This window comes from Zea mays, chromosome 8, assembly GCF_902167145.1.
Source record: "Zea mays cultivar B73 chromosome 8, Zm-B73-REFERENCE-NAM-5.0, whole genome shotgun sequence".
In the NCBI taxonomy this organism is placed as follows: domain Eukaryota; kingdom Viridiplantae; phylum Streptophyta; class Magnoliopsida; order Poales; family Poaceae; genus Zea; species Zea mays.
The window spans coordinates 137,381,659-137,399,709 of NC_050103.1; the positions used below are offsets into that span (position 1 = coordinate 137,381,659).

The 18,051-nt window shown below is 48.6% G+C and overlaps 1 protein-coding gene across 1 annotated transcript; it reads left to right on the forward strand.

Moving 5' to 3' along the window:
* Positions 1-992: 992 nt before the first annotated feature.
* On the forward strand, positions 993-3,161 carry LOC100272994 (uncharacterized). Its single transcript, NM_001147445.1, has 2 exons — positions 993-1,303; positions 1,724-3,161. The coding sequence occupies exons 1-2, from the start codon at positions 1,250-1,252 to the stop codon at positions 2,795-2,797; spliced, it is 1,128 nt and encodes a 375-aa protein (NP_001140917.1). The 5' UTR covers positions 993-1,249; the 3' UTR covers positions 2,798-3,161.
* The last annotated feature ends 14,890 nt before the right edge of the window (positions 3,162-18,051 follow it).

Sequence of the window (18,051 nt, forward strand, 5' to 3'; positions counted from 1 at the left end):
CATCCTTGTTATCTGGTGTTTAGGCTGTCTCCGACAGCTATCCTATCCAATCCCCTATTTAAAACTCTAGTCTACAAATAGTGCAATCTACAGTGTAAATCTCCTATTTTATACGATCTATTGTAGACAGCCTTATGCACTTGGGCATGTGCATGTGAAGTAGCCACTTGTGTAAAGTACACCGAGTACATCCACATGTATAGTAGGCTATTAGATTATCTTTGGTGGACCATGTAAAATAGGGGGATACGGACCTGTAGATAACATTGTTTATAGAGTCAAATTTAAAAATAGAGGATAAAATGAGGAATATGATAGAGAATCTGCTAGAGATAGGCTTAGCAGTGATGTTGGGGCAATTATGAAATTGGGACTGTGGATGAAGCTTCTTGCTCACGCCAACCGCGCTCTACGCTTTTTACTGCTCGCGTGGGGGCACCCGGCAGGCAAGGGGCATCCTGGCCGTACAAACTAATCATCAGCAAGTTTAAAACTACGCAAAAAATGAATAATGTTCATGTGGCTTGTTTTGTGTAATGTTCATCAGCTGGTTAAAATAATTGGTAGCTTGGCTATTTCACTCTCCGTTTAGATAGATGGATAGACAGACAGAATAGTAGCAAGACATGCATGGTAAAAAAAACTACGCGCTGCACCTGTGCACGCAGAATCATATAGATATGGTAGATAAGGTTCTTTTGCAACATATATAGAGAAATATGAAAAGACGCTAAATTCTTAATAATATGTGTATCATGTGTACCAAAGACGTATACATCTTGACAATTAGCCGCTAATTAACCAGAGTGCATGATGGGTCGGGGTCGGTGATGAGCACCACGGAAAAAGAGTGTGGGGGAAAGCACAAAAAAAATAAGGCTACACAGAGACAGAATGGCGCAGGCCCACCTTTTCTCTCTCTCAGTCTCAGGCTCTCAGCTCGCTGATATCATCCGACCTGCCAGTCTCCGTCGGTCTCAGCTTCCCCCTCCCTTCTCTTTTCCCTCCCTCGCCCGCCCCCCTCGCCTCGGCTTCGCTAGCTGATTCCGGTCGCCATCGCCATCGCGGCCTCCACTATCTCCCCGTCCCAGAGTCCCAGCAGACGCTCCCAGCACCATCCACCATCCATCCGCAGGCCGGCCGCAAGGCAAAGCACACACGGCAGCGCGAGCTGAGACGACCTGATCGACACACACTCACAGACAGACAGAGAGAGAGAGGGGTGGCAAACCCTAGAACCAGCATCACCATGATCTTCCCCCCTGCCTTCCTCCACGATTCCTCGAGCTGGAACGATAACCAGGTAATCTTCTGATCCTCCCCGGCCTGCGATCGATTCTGCACGCAGCTTCCGCCGCTCTCTTCTTTCTTTCCCCGCGTCCAAGATTTTATTCACTCTCTTTTCATCAACGAGCTCGCTAGTGGGCAGTGGCACGAATATAATCAAAAAGGCGGACGCGTCGTCGGAGAAAGTCGCAGCAGCTAGCTAGCTTGCTGCGTGCGCGATATATATATATTGGTATCTGTTTGCAACTGATGACTCATTCATACATGCTAGCTATCTCAAAAGAAGAGAATAATAATCTATACGAGTACGCACCTATCTAGGGCTTGCTTTGCTAGCTAGTTGAGCAGCTTCCGTGCATCATATCTTCCTGCTTCCTCGCTCCTCGATCGATGCTTTATTCATTTATTCCCCGCATCTTTTGGTTCGATCTTGTAGCACCACCAGCAGCACCAGGTTGCGGCCGGCGGCGCCGGCGACGCCAGTCATGAGCTTCTCCAGCCGTCAATCATGGGGGGAGCGCTTCCCGATGGAGGCGGTGACGGTGGCGGCGGGCAGGTTATTGGAGGCCCCGCGAAGCCCATGCCCATGGCGGAGCGCGCGCGCCTCGCGAGGATCCCGCTGCCGGAGCCGGGGCTCAAGTGCCCGCGCTGCGACTCCGCCAACACCAAGTTCTGCTACTTCAACAACTACTCCCTCTCTCAGCCGCGCCACTTCTGCCGGGCATGCCGCCGCTACTGGACGCGAGGCGGCGCGCTCCGCAACGTGCCCGTGGGCGGCGGCTACCGCCGCCACGCCAAGCGCGCCAAGCCCAAGCAGCAGCCGGCCGGTGCCGGTGCCGGGACCGGGATCGCCGCCACCACCGCCGCGCTGCAGCAGGCTCCCGCGTCGTCAGCCGCCGCCTGCACCGCGACGACCACGGCGACGACCACCCCGCTGCCTGGCGGCGGCAGCGGCGGTGGGCTGTCCATGCTGCCGCCGCTTTTCCGCCTCGCCGACTTCGACGCCATGAGCCTCGGCTCCTCCGGCTTCTCCGGGATATCGTCGATGACTGGGAAGCCCAGCTCCGTCGACGCCTACGCGCACTCGGTCAGCGGCCATGCACCCGCTCCGGGGGGCGGGCTGCTGGAGCAGTGGAGGGTGCAGCAGATGCAGAGCTTCCCGTTCTTGCATGCGATGGACCAGGGCCTCCTGGGCCCACCTCTGGCCATGGCAATGGCGCCGGCGCCAGGAAGCGGGATGTTCCAGCTAGGTCTAGTGGACACCACCACCAGTGATAATGGCCGTGGCGGCGGCGGAGAAGACGGATGGTCGTCTACCAGAGATCAGCCGCTCCATGTGATGCAAGCCGCAGCAGCCACCAAGAAGAGGGAGAGCTACCCGGCACCAGCACCAAGAGGCGTGTATGGGTATGGCGACCACCACCATCACCATCTCGCTGCTGCTGCTGATGGTGGTGGTTACGCTTCCTATTCCACCAATGCTGCTGCAGGTAATAACCATCTATTGTAATGGCCGGCAGACCGATCGATCCAGAGCTCAGTTCAGGTCCGTCGTCCAGCTATAGCTATGCTGCGGCGATCGTATCGGTTCGTTCCTGCAACCAGATCGATAGAGATAGAGTGTACGTACGACGATCGATGGTGTCGTGATGATCATATAGAAAAAAAGGCAAGTAGCTAGCATGCATTTGCAGTGTTTAATTTGTTCAAGAAGAAGTAGAGGGAGAGGAGAGAGAGAGTGAGGAGAGGGGCGTGTTGGTTTGGATACGGACGTGAGCCGTACTTATGTTGGATCATGCACAAACATTAGCTGCTTGCATGGTCACTTGTTTTATGTTTCATCTTCTTTTTATCTGATCCCTTTATTAGGTTTTACTGCTGCTAGTGTCGATCATTTGGGGTGAAGCAATGTGTACAGTTGTTCATCATTTTGTTCATGAAAACACCTATCATATGCCAACTATACATGCATCTCTCTCTCTCTCTCTCTCTCTCTCCATGTATATACATGTATGAGCTGATAAACAACTGTTTTCATTTGACAGTAAATGTGAATTTGCATGATTGGTGAATTGGAGAAGTGATATAGGGGGTGTTTGAATACACTTGAGCTATAATAGTTAGTTGGCTAAAAAATTGCTAGTGGAATTAGCTAGCTAACTATTGGATCGGATAATTTGCTAAAATAGCTAATAGTTGAACTATTAGCTAGATTATTTGTTTGCCTTTTAGCTAATTTTAATAGTTAACTATTAGCTCTAGTGCATTCAAACATCCCTATAGTCGTAGTGCAGCTGGATTGGCATGTGTTCATTGATTTTACCATAGCATACCATAGGAGGAAAAAAATACTGGAGAAACATATATATAAAGTTAGAAGAAATGAAGCGCATAGAATCAATAATTTCAGATGTTTCCCGGAGCATGCAATGCGCTAGTACATGAATAAATCTATCGATTCATATAGCTACTTAGTTAATTTACAGTGCAACTATTCTAGTGTGTGTTATTCGTGCAGAGAAAAGGTACGGTGGGTGGTGTAGTCAAAGAGGGAGGGGCGAGGGGCCCATTCAAAAGTGTGTGTCGATCTTTTTTTTTTACCCTTTTACTTTACCATCTTTTTACAGTGATAGAACGTACTAAAGCCTTTTGTGTTCCAAGACCATCCAAGGTCGTCTTTTGCACTGCACATATCGACTATATATATCTAGCTATGCTACACACCTAGCTGTTCTTAATTACTTGCAAACTACGAGAGGAGCATTACGTAAATTCATGCATAATATATACATACATTGTCGTCATAATTTAAGAATTAATGAATATCTTAGGTATATTCATGTAATTAAGGACAAGATAGATGCTCATGCATGATGCATGGCACTGCTGGCGCATAGAATAAAGGGGGGGAATCCTGAATTGAGGAAGAGAATTGTTTGTGGAGTTTGGGATGGATCGATATGATCTTCTAGCAGATATATGATATGATATGACATGATATGATATGATATGATATGACAGTACGCGTGAGCCGGCCACAGCTAGCTAGCTAGCTAGGTATATATAGGCCACGCATGTATGAATGTATGATATATATCAATGTTGTGGATGATGATTCAATTCGAGGGCATACAAGTTTGACATGGAACACTAGCTGAGAAAGAGAAAGCAATGTACATAGGCAGAGTGCAACGGGTGTTCGTCCCGAGGCCGGCCGGCCGCCCGGCACAAGTGCAGGTACGTACAGGAAAGCGAAAGGGAAGCGAGGCAGCAAAGCAAGGGAGAGACGAGAGAGAGTGCAGAGAGTGATGGATTGCTCGCTACTTGCTAGAGAGAATGCATGCATGCAGCTGGTGTCTATAGCTAGCTAGGACGAAGGAAGGAGATGAAGAAGGGTCATGGTCGTCGACTCGTCGTCCTCGTCGTGGGAGGGAGGGACTGGAGCATGGAGGAGTAGCAGCAGCTAGCATGCATGCATGCATGCACGATCGATTGGTAATGGCGCCTGCTACGAATCGGAATTGGAATTGGAATCGTCGGAAGCGAATGGTCCAAGATCTCGATCGAATTCTCCATCTTGTATATATGCGCATGTTACTCTGGGAGCGGCCGGCCGGAGGGAATCAGATTCTCTCTGCTTTGCAGCTGCTTGCCTTTGGGGGTTGCTTTGCTTTCTCGAAGGCCTAGGGAGCCCTACTAAGCCACCACGACCCGACCCGACCCCTGCTCAACTCTCTCTCTCTCTCTATACTCCCAGCATGCATGCAGCCCCTCCTGTTCTTCCCCCTTTAGTTTGGGAGAATAAAGCCACCATGCCACATGCATGCTCCCATCATCCTCATGCATGCGTCAACAGACACATATTGTCACACCCCAGTTTTAAAAGATAATTCGAATACGAACCATGTACGTGTTAGAATCAGAAATTCACGTACACAGCGATTACATATTTGAACATCATCACACATTGTTCAAAATAATAGCGGAAACAGTATTTTATTACATCAAGATGTCCAAGACATCCACAGAGTCATTAACTTAAGTCATAATCATAATCAAAGTGCGAATACGAAACGTAGTACGATAAGGCCTTCACAGGCAGCTGACTGGGGGGTTTGCCACTAAACACAACTAGAACTCGTCAAAGTCCTGAAACTACTGGAAGTCCTCCATGTTGTCTTCATCTTCTCCTGAGCATTGATTGCAATGTGGACAACCTGGGGTTGGGTGTTTTTTAAAAGCAAAGGTGAGTACACATCAACGTACTCAACAAATGTTTCCTCGGCCGTTAGATCTCAGATCAACGACCGAGATTAGATCGGTGGGCGAGCGCGGCTGACAGGTGGGGCAGGGAAGGCAGCGGCCTAGGGTCGGCGTGGCTGACAGGCCGGGCCCGATGGCAGGGGTGCGGGTGAGGGACGAATCCGAGCGGCCGGATCCCGAGCGGACGATTGGGATTAGCTTAATCTAATTAAATCTGGGCCGCTCGATCTCAGGTGAACGCCTGAGATCCAACACCAAGCACGGACAGGGCTCCCTGACCGCCAGCGGTGGCGCCGCTCGCGCCCATGGCAGAGGTCCGCCGGAGACGAGGGAGCGGGCGCACTAGGGGCCTCGGGGCACCGGGAATGGCTCAGAGAGGTTCGAGGGAGTGTGGCGAACACGGCCATGGGCACAACACCGGCACAAGGGCGCTAGAGGGTGGCGGTTCACAGCGAGGCGGCTCGGCGGCGGTGCAGTTCTACTCCGGTGAGCAATTGCGCACAACCGAGGGCAGCCAAGGGAAAATAGGGGCGGGGGTAGGTTGGTTACATCGAGTGAAGGCTCTGGGACACTTGATCGGTGGCGAGACACGACGAGGTCTCAGGTCGACAGCGGCGGAGCTACTGCGGTGTGGAGGAAGGGTCGGTGAGCATGGACCGAGGGAAATAGAGGGGGAGGGAGCTAACCGAGGGGTGTCCCGGGTTGCTGGCGATGATGCGAAGCTCACCGGAGCAACAAACACGGCGAGGGCTCGACGACAACCGCAGAACAAGCACGAGACCACGATGGACGGCGACGATGTCTTCGCTGGCGTGCGCGTGGCGTGAGGTGGGTGTGAGAGCTCTGCAGGGAGTGCGAGTGAGGGAGGGGGAGAGGGAGTGGGTGTGGGCCGCTAGAAATGGCCGAGGTGGGGCCGGCGCGGCCTCGGCGTGCGTCGTGGGCGTGGTGCCCACGGCGTGCGCGCGGGTCGTGCGCGTGGACGGTTGGGGGGACGGCTCTGACAGGTGGGGTCCACGGGCCAGCGGGAGAGAGCGCGCGAACGGACGGTCAGCGCTGATAGGGCAGACCCACCGAACAGAGGGGAAAGTGGGCGCGTGCGAGTGAGGGGATCGGCGCCGACAGCTCGGTCCCACATAAGTAACTAAAATTCTATTAAAAAGAAGGGAAATGAAAATCTAAAGAGGTGATAAAAGGACACTACCGGAATCCGAGGCTTTGCCGAGTGTTGGCCGCTTTGCCGAGTTCCTTTTGTCGGGCACTCGGCAAAGACGGCTTTGCCGAGAGCCGCCCTCGGTAAAGTTAGGCTCTCGGCAAAGAGCCTCTTTACCGAGTGCTGGACACTCGGCACAGGTCCACACTCGGCAAAGACACATTTGCCGAGTGTCAAACACTCGGCAAACGGGGCTCTCGGCAAAGAGCCGTCAGCGGCCGTCCCAAAGTTGACGGCCGTCAGTCTTTGCCGAGAGCCAACGAGTGCCTTTTGTCGGGCACTCGGCAAAGCCCCGCCCTCGGTAAAGTTAGGCTCTCGGCAAAGAGCCTCTTTACCGAGTGCTGGACACTCGGCCCAGGTCCACACTCGGCAAAGACACATTTGTCGAGTGTTAAACACTCGGCAAAGGGGGCTCTCGGCAAAGAGCCGTCAGCGGCCGTCCCAAAGCTGACGGCCGTCAGTCTTTGCCGAGAGCCAACGGTTGGCACTCGGCAAAGAGTCTTCTTTGCCGAGTGTCAAATAGTAGGCACTCGACAAAGGAGGCTTTGCCGAGTGTCATCTTTAGACACTCGGCAAAGTATATTTTTATTTTTTTTATTTTGTCTCCCAAACTTTTTGTGGTATGTTCCTACACTATGTAGACCTACATGTATCATTTGTGGACAATTATAACAAAGTTTCAATCGTTAGTAGATTTAGTTCGTTTATTTGAATTTCTTCGGAAAATTCAAATTTGAACTGCAGGTCACTCGAAACTTGGAAAATCGTGCATGAAAAAATGATATTCATGTTACTTAGCATAAGTTACGACCGATTCCAGAAGCGTACCAGAAACTTCGAGCAACATGCTCACTAAACATGGCCGTGAACTTGGCATCCACATGTTTAAAAATTGTATAAAACACAAACAAAGTCAGTAAATCATGAAACTTGTCCATGTGTCATGATATCATATGTACAGGCTGTGATAAAAATTTTAGAATGTTTGGAGAAAGTTGTGAGACACTATGTGTAGAAACCTAAGAGATCCACATTGAAACTCTATGATTTCATGTGTAGTCCTCTTAGGTTTCTACACATAGTGTCTCACAACTTTCTCCAAACATTCTAAAATTTTTATCACAGCCTGTACATATGATATCATGACACGTGGACAAGTTTCATGATTTTCTGACTTTGTTTGTGTTTTATACAATTTTTAAACATGTGGATGCCAAGTTCACGGCCATGTTTAGTGAGCATGTTGCTCGAAGTTTCCGGTACGCTTCTGGAATCGGTCGTAACTTATGCTAAGTAACATGAATATCACTTTTTCATGCACGGTTTTCCAAGTTTCGAGTGACCTGCAGTTCAAATCTGAATTTTCCGAAGAAATTCAAATAAACGAACTAAATCTACTAACGATTGAAAACTCTGTTATAATTGTCCATAAATGATACATGTAGGTCTACATAGTGTAGGAAAATACCACAAAAAGTTTGGGAGATAAAATAAAAAAAAATAAAAATATACTTTGCCGAGTGTCTAGAGATGACACTCGGCAAAGACAGCTTTGCCGAGTGCCAACTAGGTGGCACTCGGTAAAGAATAGGGAAAGAGTCTTTGCCGAGTGTCCCCTGGGAGACACTCGGCAAAGACAGCTTTGCCGAGTGCCAGCGATCTGGCACTCGGTAAAGTGTATTTTAAAATTAAAAAAAACTTTGCCGAGTGCCAGATCACGGGCACTCGGCAAAGAGCGCGTACAAAGCGTCTGCAGCGCTTCTTCCTCACTCTCTCTCTCACTCACTATCTACTGCTGCCGTCGTGCCCTCCCTCGTGCCCGCGCCGCGCCGCCGCCGTGCCCTCGCGCCCGCGCCCGCGCCGCCGCAGCCGCGCCCGCCGTCGCCACCGTGCCCGCAGTCGCGCCCGCGCCCGCCGTGCCCCTCGCTCGTCGTGCCTCTCGCCCGCCGTTGTGCCCGCGCCCGCCATGCCCCTCGCCCACCGCGCCCGCGCCGCCGTGCCCGTGGCCGCAGCCCGCCGTTGTGCCCACGCTTGCTGTGCCCCTCGCCCGTGCCCCCACCCACCGCTCCCGCTGTTCCCCCGCCGTGCCCCGCCAACCGCCCCCGCCACGCTCCTCGTCGTGCCCCCGCCGTTTCCCCGTCGTGCCCTCGCCCGCCCGGCGCCTCGCCCGTGACCCGTCGTCTAGCCCGCGACCCGTCGTCTCGCCCTCGCCCCGTCGCCTCGCCCGCGACGAAACCTCTAAGGTGATTGCTTGATTTATGTTATACGTGTATGATTTATACGAAATGATTAGTTTTAATATTGAGTTAATTATATACATGTATGATTAGGTTAATATGTAGTATTGTTGATTGCCGGCCATCGTGCCGTTGAATTATGCGTGGATGTCAGCCATCGTGCTGATAGTTTTATTTGCAGGATTTTGAAACCTCCCCGTGCAGGGGAGGTGCTGCCAAAATTTTCTGTTGCTAGGCTTCTGTTAGAGGATGGAGGACCGTGAGTGGATGTACACGGGCCGTAGAGGAAGGAACGATGTCACCACTGAATGGATTAGAAAGACCGATGATTTCGTGGAACGGGCATATGGCAAAGCTGCTAAAGGAGCGAGTCTAGTCCCATGCCCGTGCAGCAAATGTGACAACCGGAAAAGAAAACCAAAGAAGGCCATGGTAGAACATATTTGGAAGAATGGATTTACGCCGGGATATACTCGGTGGATATTTCATGGTGAAGCGCATCGTACGAGAGAGGAGGTGTTGAGACAACATGTCGAGGATTATGACGCGGATGCGGGGGTAGCGGATATGTTGAACGACTATCAGGAGGCACAGTACATGGGAGGATGTATGGATGACGAGCCAGAGCCGACTGCAAAGGCGTTCTACGACATGTTCGACGCGGCACAGAAGCCCCTTCACGGCCAGACAAAGGTTTCTCAACTGGATGCCATTGGACGTGTAATGGCGTTCAAGTCGCAGTACAGCATGAGTAGAGACGCATTCGATGGCTTGTTGACGGTTATTGGGAGTCTGCTTCTGGATGATCATGTTCTGCCAAAGAGCATGTACGAGGCACAGAAACTCCTTCGTGCACTCAAGATGACGTATGAGCAGATTCATGCTTGTCCGAAGGGCTGCGTGCTATTTAGGAAAGAATACGCGGAGGCAAAGTACTGTCCCAAGTGTAATTCGTCTAGGTTTATGGAGGTAGACTCTGGTGATGGACAGAAGAGGCAGCTCGACATCCCCTTGACAATCCTACGGCACCTTCCGTTCATACCGAGGATCCAGCGTCTTTACATGACAGAGGAATCCGCGAAACAGATGACATGGCACAATGAAAGTAGCCTAGAGGGGGGGGTGAATAGGCTACACCTGAAAATTTTCACTAAAAACTTCGAGATAGGTTAAATTAAAGTTGCACTGGTGCAAACCGGTTTAGTCGATTTTAATTACAACTGAACAAGTTTGAACCTGCTCAACTTAAATTAGATAATCTGTTAAACAAATACGAAGTAGTGAAGAATATAGCTAAAGACTTGCCCTACACAAAATCTACTCGAGTGAATAATATGAACCGACCAATGAATTTAAAGCGCTTAACAAGAACACACAAGAACACGCAATATAACCCGAGGTTCGGCAACCACCACAAAGGTGTCCTACTCCTCGTTGAGGAACCCACAAAGGGCCGGGTCTTTTCCAACCCTAATCCTCCACAAGCCGACCACAAAGGTCAAGGCAATCTCTTCTCAAATCAGCTCAAAGAGCGGGTGATACAAACTTCTTGGGGTCGTCCACAAATTTGGAGACTCCCAAGCAACCTCTAACCGTCAAGGAACACGAGGTTCCAAGAGTAACAAATCTGCACAAGGTTAAGTTTGCAACGAGCTCAAGAACAAAGAGAATGGGAGAATCGAGATGAAATTGACAGCGTGTTCGATCGAGTTCACCTCACACCAAGGGTCCTTCAAATGATTGAAGGAGATGCGATTGCGGGTGTGAAAGGTGAAATGAATGCGCTTGTTTGAAGGTTGGTCAGCCAAGAATTCGTGGGAGAGGCAAGAGTAAATGAGAGAGAGTGTGAGGGGGTATATAAAGGATCCCCCAAAAGCTGGCAGCCGTTGGGAGAAAACAAGTAAAAACCGGTTGAACCGGTTTTCAGACCGGTTGAACCGGTTTCTACCAGGGGGAACCCAGTCCACTGAGCTACTCAGCCGGAGACTCGACCGGTTTCAAAACCGGCTGAGTAAGGAAAAATTTCGGCTGAACCGGTTTTCAAAAAAATATCTGCAGCGACTTTTCTGACAGCTCTGACTGTCAGACAGGTCAGAGCAGAGATGGCAGGGGAACAGTCCCAAAACCGGTTGAACCGGTTTTAGGACCGATTGAACCGGTTTTCAGGGCTGAAACCAAATTTTGAGTATTTTGAAGAGAACAAAAGTGGAGTCTTTGTGGGAAGTAAAATTTGTTTTTCTCAAGGGCATTTATGATCTGGAAAAATGTTCTCCAAGATGTTTTCAAAGGATTTTGAACTTGGCTCATTGCACAACTTACTTAACCGTCGCGAATCCCTCTTAATTGCACGGCGGTTCCTATGACACAAGAATTATAAAATTAGCACCGCCGTTGTTTCTAAGCACTTGGAGCACGCCATTTGATGTGGAATTTTAAATCCGCTGTGCTTTCTACTTTTATGCTCGTAAGATCTGTGCTTCTCCTGTCTGTAGAATTACTGTGTACATGCTAGGAGCAAACTTGTTAGAATCTCAGTTTGTTTTGTCATTAATCACCAAAACCCTTAATTAGGGTTGATTGCACTTACAATCTCCCCCTTTTTGGTGATTGATGCCAAAACAAACTGGAGTAGAAATAAAAATTAAAAGTTACAAGTACTTGCGAGATAAAATCCTTTGTGTATGTGTAGCTCCCCTTAAATATGTGCATGAGTTTTGCGATATTATCATTGACTTGATATGTCAATTTGCAACATATTCAGAGAGAGAGAACAATTAACACCATACACAAAACAATGAGGAATGAAACATAATTAGATAGAAAGAGTAAAAATTACACATTCAAGCTCATTATTGCATAGCATATGATATGAAAAATTCTACTGCTATTACAATAATGATAACTCATCTCATCACATCATAAAAATGTTTATGGCTTCAGAGCCATGCATGCATCATACGATAGACCAAATAGTTATTACAAACCGATTGTTCATTACAAAAATAATAGGTACTGCCAGTCTAATAAACCTTCTCCCCCTTTTTGGCAACAAGAACTAAAAAGAGAGAGAGACGCCAATCCAAAGATCACCAGTTGGGAGGAGGCTGATGAGGAGCAAAGAGGTGGTGCGCCAGGTGAGAGGCAAAGTGTTCTTCCCCAGACTGATCCGGGGGAGGAGCACTGCCAGAAGGATCCTGGGGCGGAGGGTGAGAGGATGATTGGCCCGGATCCCCGTGATACGGAGGCGGGACAAACTGCTCATGATCATCAAAATAAGCTTCTTCTTCTTCGTCGTCTGCTGTCATAAAAGGCACCCCGTATGCCTGCTGGTGCCACTCGTTGAACTCCGGGGGAGGAGGATGAAGAGGCACGTCAGGCGAGCGGGGGGCGAAGGGAGTACCCAAAGAGGAAGCTTGACAACGAAGGTTGTCGTCAGTCTCCCGCTAACGTCTTGCCACCTCATGGACATCCACAGCAATGTTCCGGCACATGGAGAAAAATACCGCAAACCCGTGGGCCAAGCAGGCACCCATCCCTCGGCCACGACCTCGACCACGACCACGACCACGTGGCGTGGGAGATCCGCGGCCAGGGGAGGGACGCGAGGCACCGGCAGCAGCAGCAGGACCAGCAGACGGACTCACAGATGTATGTGCACGAGAGCTAGAAGGGGCTTTCCTTAGGCGCCCTGCTGGATTGTTGGGATCAATCCAGAAAGGGGTATATGATTGATGTCTTGTACCTTTATCAAATTTAAACTGGGTCACAACCTCAATCATCTTCATGATAAAAGGAGCATGAAGACATCCCTTCAATGGAAAGCAGGCAGCATGAATGATTTCCTGCCAAATCATATCAAAGACATTTATACTCTCTGAGCTGCTGGGTTTCATGAATGAGAGCAAGACCTTGCTCTCTCCAAGAATGTTCATCTGATTACCCCCTTTTGGAATGAGGGTCATCCTGCAGAGGGAGTTGATGTATCGATAATACTTATGCATGTTTGTAGACTCCCAATACTTCCCAGACTCAGAGAGATGATGATCTTTGGCTTCATCTCTAGTAGGCTGGCGGAAATCATGTATCTTGATCTTATCGCCAGAGATGTCATTGTCAGTGAAACCAAGAATGTGAGCAAACCGACGGCTGGCTTGATCCACAAAGTTGAGTAGAATTGTGCAATGACTTCATCATTCCAATCATATTGGAATGTCATGATACTCTTCATCTTTTTCCTTTCATAGGCCCTCAATGCCTGTGTCATCTCTGGGTCCCCAATGGCCTCACAACCTTCCCAGTTGATATAGCGTTGAAGCAGAATAGGTTGATGCTTCTTGGGGAGGATCACGGAATTATAAAAATCCACATGATGAAGCGTCCAAAAGCGGTTTCCATCAATCCTGGCATCGCGAATGCGCAATGCAGGATTCTGGAAACGGAGATCCTGAAGGAGAGCAGAACCTCCACTAGCAGTGAAATCAGTTACTGGCTCATTGCCAGCACGCCGAGCCTCCGCCCGGTGGAGGACCAACCCACGAATCACAGGGGCGTGGGCAGGGGGAAGATCAATTTCATCATCCTTCCCGCCTTCATCATCACTCGTAGCCTCCCACGCCTGCGGATTTGTCGCGGGTCGGGACCGACCGGAAGGATTCCGGGTTGTCCGACCGCGAGCTCCTTGAGACCCGGAGGCCTCGGCACCTTGCATGACGTTACCGCTTCCTCGCCCACGCTTGGATCTAGAGCGTGGGGGAGTATCTCCATGTATTTCTTGGTCATCAGAGGAGTCGGATTCAACCATGGATGGATTCCTCTGACGCACCATTCTAAAAAAAATAGAACCTATGATGAGCAAGGATCAAACACGTTTGAGTAGAGACGCATAAGATATTGAGCATGCACTTCAACCGTTCATATGAGCGGTTCAACTACAACGAACAATATCAAATCGCTAAACTCTAACAATGTTCGTGACAAATGAAGATAATCTAAGTGTTGCAAGCACTTAAACTAAAATGTACCCAACGAATGATACATTAGATAATCAAGAACGCATAGGATCGAGTAAAAAGAAATGAAATAGGGCAATACCTCGATCCGGAGATTTAGTCAAGAAATCCCAACGAGATTGAGGGAGATGATGGAGAACGCCGGGATGAACGGATCTCCAACAAATCTTCCAAAGATGAGAGGGCACAAGTGGGTTTTTGGAGTGGAGAAGGTGTGAAGGAGAGAGAGGGAGAAGAGTGGGCGGCGGCGGCTGGAAAGAGAAACTGAGAAGAAGAGAAAAGGGGAGAGGGAGAGAAATAAGGGGGGAGTCGGCTGGTCAGAACACAGAAAACCGGTTCTAAAACCGGTTCAACCGGTTTCTGGTCAAACTGCGCAGTAAAAGCGCGCAGAAAAAGGTATTGACTGCGCGAAATTTCTGGCAGTCTAACAGCGCAGACTGCGAAACTGACAGCGCAGACTGCGGCGCAGTCTGACGGCGCGGAGGCGGAGGAGGTCAAAACCGGTTCAACCGGTTTTTATACCGGTTCAACCGGTTTCCACCAGGGGAAAACCGGTTGAGTGGCCTACTCAGCCGGTTTACTCAACCAGTTTCCAGATATTGCCCAGAAGGGCTATAATAGCACTTAGCAAATATAACATGAGTGATTTTAATGATAAAAATGGTATTTCTCATTTCATATTGTTCAAATAATCAATTTACATCCATCAAATTTGATCAAAATTTTAGTTATTAAGACACGTTTCGAGAATCCAAGATATTTAGCTCACTCCTAAGAAAACAAAACCTAGTCTCATCAAGGGGTTTTGTGAAGATATCGGCTAGTTGATTTTCGGTGCTCACATGAAACAATTCGATATCTCCTTTGGCTTCGTGGTCTCTCAAGAAATGGTGTCTGATGTCAATATGTTTAGTTCTAGAGTGTTGCACCGGATTGTTTACAAGTTTTATGGCACTTTCATTGTCACAAAAAGTGGAATTTTGTTAAACTCACAACCAAAATCTCTAAGGGTTTGCTTCATCCATAACAATTGTGCACAACATGCCCCAGCTGCTATGTACTCAACTTCTGCAGTGGAAAGTGCAACACAATTTTGTTTCTTGGAACTCCATGACACTAAGGACCGCCCAAGGAATTGGCAAGTCCCAGTAGTGCTTTTTCGATCTACTTTGCCACCGGCATAATCTGAGTCAGAGTAGCCAAGCAAATCGAAAAGAGAGCCTTTGGGATACCATAATCCTAGGTTTTGGGTGTGGACTAAGTATCTTAGGATTCTCTTAACGGCTACAAGATGGCAATCTTTAGGGTTTGCTTGAAAACGTGCACACATGCAAACACTCAACATTATATCAGGTCTAGATGCACATAAGTAAAGCAGTGATCCTATCATTGATCTATATAATTTTTGATCTACAGGTTTACCTTCCTCATTTAGGTCGAGATGTCCATTTGATGACATTGGAGTCTTGGCATGTTTTGTTTTTTCCATGCCAAACTTCTTGAGCATATCTTGTGTATATTTGGTTTGGCATAGAAAAGTACCTTCCTTGAGCTGTTTGACTTGAAATCCCAGGAAGTATTTAAGCTCGCCCATCATAGACATCTCAAACATGTTCGTCATTACTTTGCTAAACTCTTCACAAAATTTTTCATTAGTACTACCAAATATAATGTCATCAACATATATTTGGCACACAAATAATTCATTGTCAACTTTTCGAGTAAATAAAGTAGAGTCAGCTTTTCCTATTGTAAACCCATTCTTAATTAAAAAATCTTTAAGGCAGTCATACCAAGCTCTAGGGGCTTGTTTAAGCCCGTAGAGTGCCTTGTGAAGTAGAAAAACATGGTTTGGCTTCTTTGGATCTTCAAAACCCGGTGGTTGCTCCACATATACCCTCTCTTGTAGTGGACCATTTAGAAATGCGCTCTTGACATCCATTTGATATAGCTTGAAATCATGGTTAGTAGCATAGGCAATTAATATTCTAATTGACTCTAACCTTGCTACTGGCGCATATGTTTCACCGAAATCAAGTCCTTCCACTTGAGTGTAGCCTTGGGCAACCAACCGTGCTTTGTTTCTTGTAACCACGCCATGTTCATCTTGTTTGTTCCTAAAGACCCATTTAGTCCCAATCACATTTTGTTTGGGTCTTTGGACTAAGGACCAGACTTCATTCCGGGTGAAGTTGTTCAACTCCTCTTGCATGGCAATTATCCAATCCGGATCACCCAATGCTTCTTCAACCTTAAGTGGCTCAAGAGAGGAAACAAACGAGTAAAATTCACAAAAATTAGCTAAACGAGATCGAGTTGTTACCCCTCTCCTGATGCTACCCAGGATGTTGTCCACCGGATGATCTCTTTGAATGGTATGATGGACTCTAGGATGAGGCACTGATGGTTGTCTTTGTATTTGCTCCTCTTCATCATTCACTTGATCAAGAGGTACTTCACCATTAACACTTTCGTGTTCATCTTCTACCACAGTTGGCATCCTTTGGAATTGACGATTTTCTTCAAGACTTGGATGACTTGAGGTTGATGGGTTTGCTTGGGTGGAGGATTTGTCACCCACCACCTTTGCACCCACATCAACAACCTCATTGGTCATCCACAAAGTTTCTTCCTCATCATCCTTTTCTTGAGGTCTCACTTCACCTATTGCAAGTTTCTTTATGGCCTCACAAGGTGAAAGGGAAATGTACCCTTGGGCCATTTCTAAGTGTTTTGGTGATTTAGTGTCCAACACAAGTGCCTAAGTGTCAAATGGTGGACAAAGTACAAATCAAGTAAAAAGGTATGTTTCTCAGACTTAGTACATTGTTTTAGAGACTAATGTATTGTGTCTAAGTGCTGGAAACAGGAAAAGAACAATTGGAAATGTCTTGGCTCGAGCAGCCAAGACTCTGCTCAGTCTGGGAGCACCGGACAGTGTCCGGTGGTGCACCGGACAGTGTCCGATGCGCCAGGCTGGCTCAGCCGAACTGGCCGCTCTCTGGAAGAATTTAACGGCGTATGGCTATAATTCACCGGACTGTACGGTGTGCACCGGACTGTCCGGTGAACCAACGGTCGGCCGGGCCAACGGTCGGCTGCGCGATCTGCGCGAGACACGTGGCCGAGCCAACGGTCGAAAGGGGGCACCGGACTGTCCGGTGCGCCAACGGCTCCAAGGCTGCCAACGGTCGGCTTCGCCAAATAAGGAAGGAAATCCGCACCGGACAGTGTCCGGTGGTGCACCGGACTGTCCGGTGCGCCAGGCGACAGAAGGCAAGAATTGCCTTCCCGGATTGCTCTCAACGGCTCCTAGCTGCCTTGGGGCTATAAAAGGGACCTCTAGGCGCATGAAGGAGTACACCAAGCATTCCTTGAGCACTCTTGATCACTCACACTCCATTCTTGCGCACTTGTTTGACATTCTAGTGATTTGAGCTCCGTTCTAGTGTGCTAGTCTTTTGAGCTTAAGTCTGGGTCTTGTGTGTGCGTATTTGCTGTGATCTTTGTGTCTTGTGTGAGCTGCTAATCCCTCCCTTACTCCGTGCTTCTTTGTGAACATCTTTGTAAGGACGAGAGACTCCAAGTTGTGGAGATTCCTCGCGAACGGGATATAGAAAAGAAAAGCAAACACCGTGGTATTCAAGTGGGTCTTTGGACCGCTTGAGAGGGTTTGATTGCAACCCTCGTCCGTTGGGACGCCACAACGTGGAATAGGCAAGCGTTGGTCTTGGCCGAACCACGGGATAAACCACTGTGCCATCTCTGTGATTGATCTCTTGTGGTTATTGTGTTTCGCTAAGACTCTTCTCTAGCCACTTGGCAATACTGTGCTAACGCTTAACCAAGTTTTTGTGGCATTAAGTTCAAGTTTTACAGGATCACCTATTCACCCCCCTCTAGGTGCTCTCAATTGGTATCGGAGCCGTTCTCTTCAAGAAAGGGACTAATCGTCCGAAGAGATGGATCCTAAGGGGAAGGGAATCGTGATCAATGATAAGGAGAAGGAGTCCTTTGTCAATGAGCCAAAGGATGACAAGCCTAC

Coding starts and splice junctions, on each gene's coding strand:
- LOC100272994 (NM_001147445.1), top strand. CDS start 1,250: ATGATCTTCCCCCCTGCCTTCCTCCACGATTCCTCGAGCTGGAACGAT. Junction 1,304..1,723: donor CGAGCTGGAACGATAACCAG/GTAATCTTCTGA, acceptor TCGATCTTGTAG/CACCACCAGCAGCACCAGGT.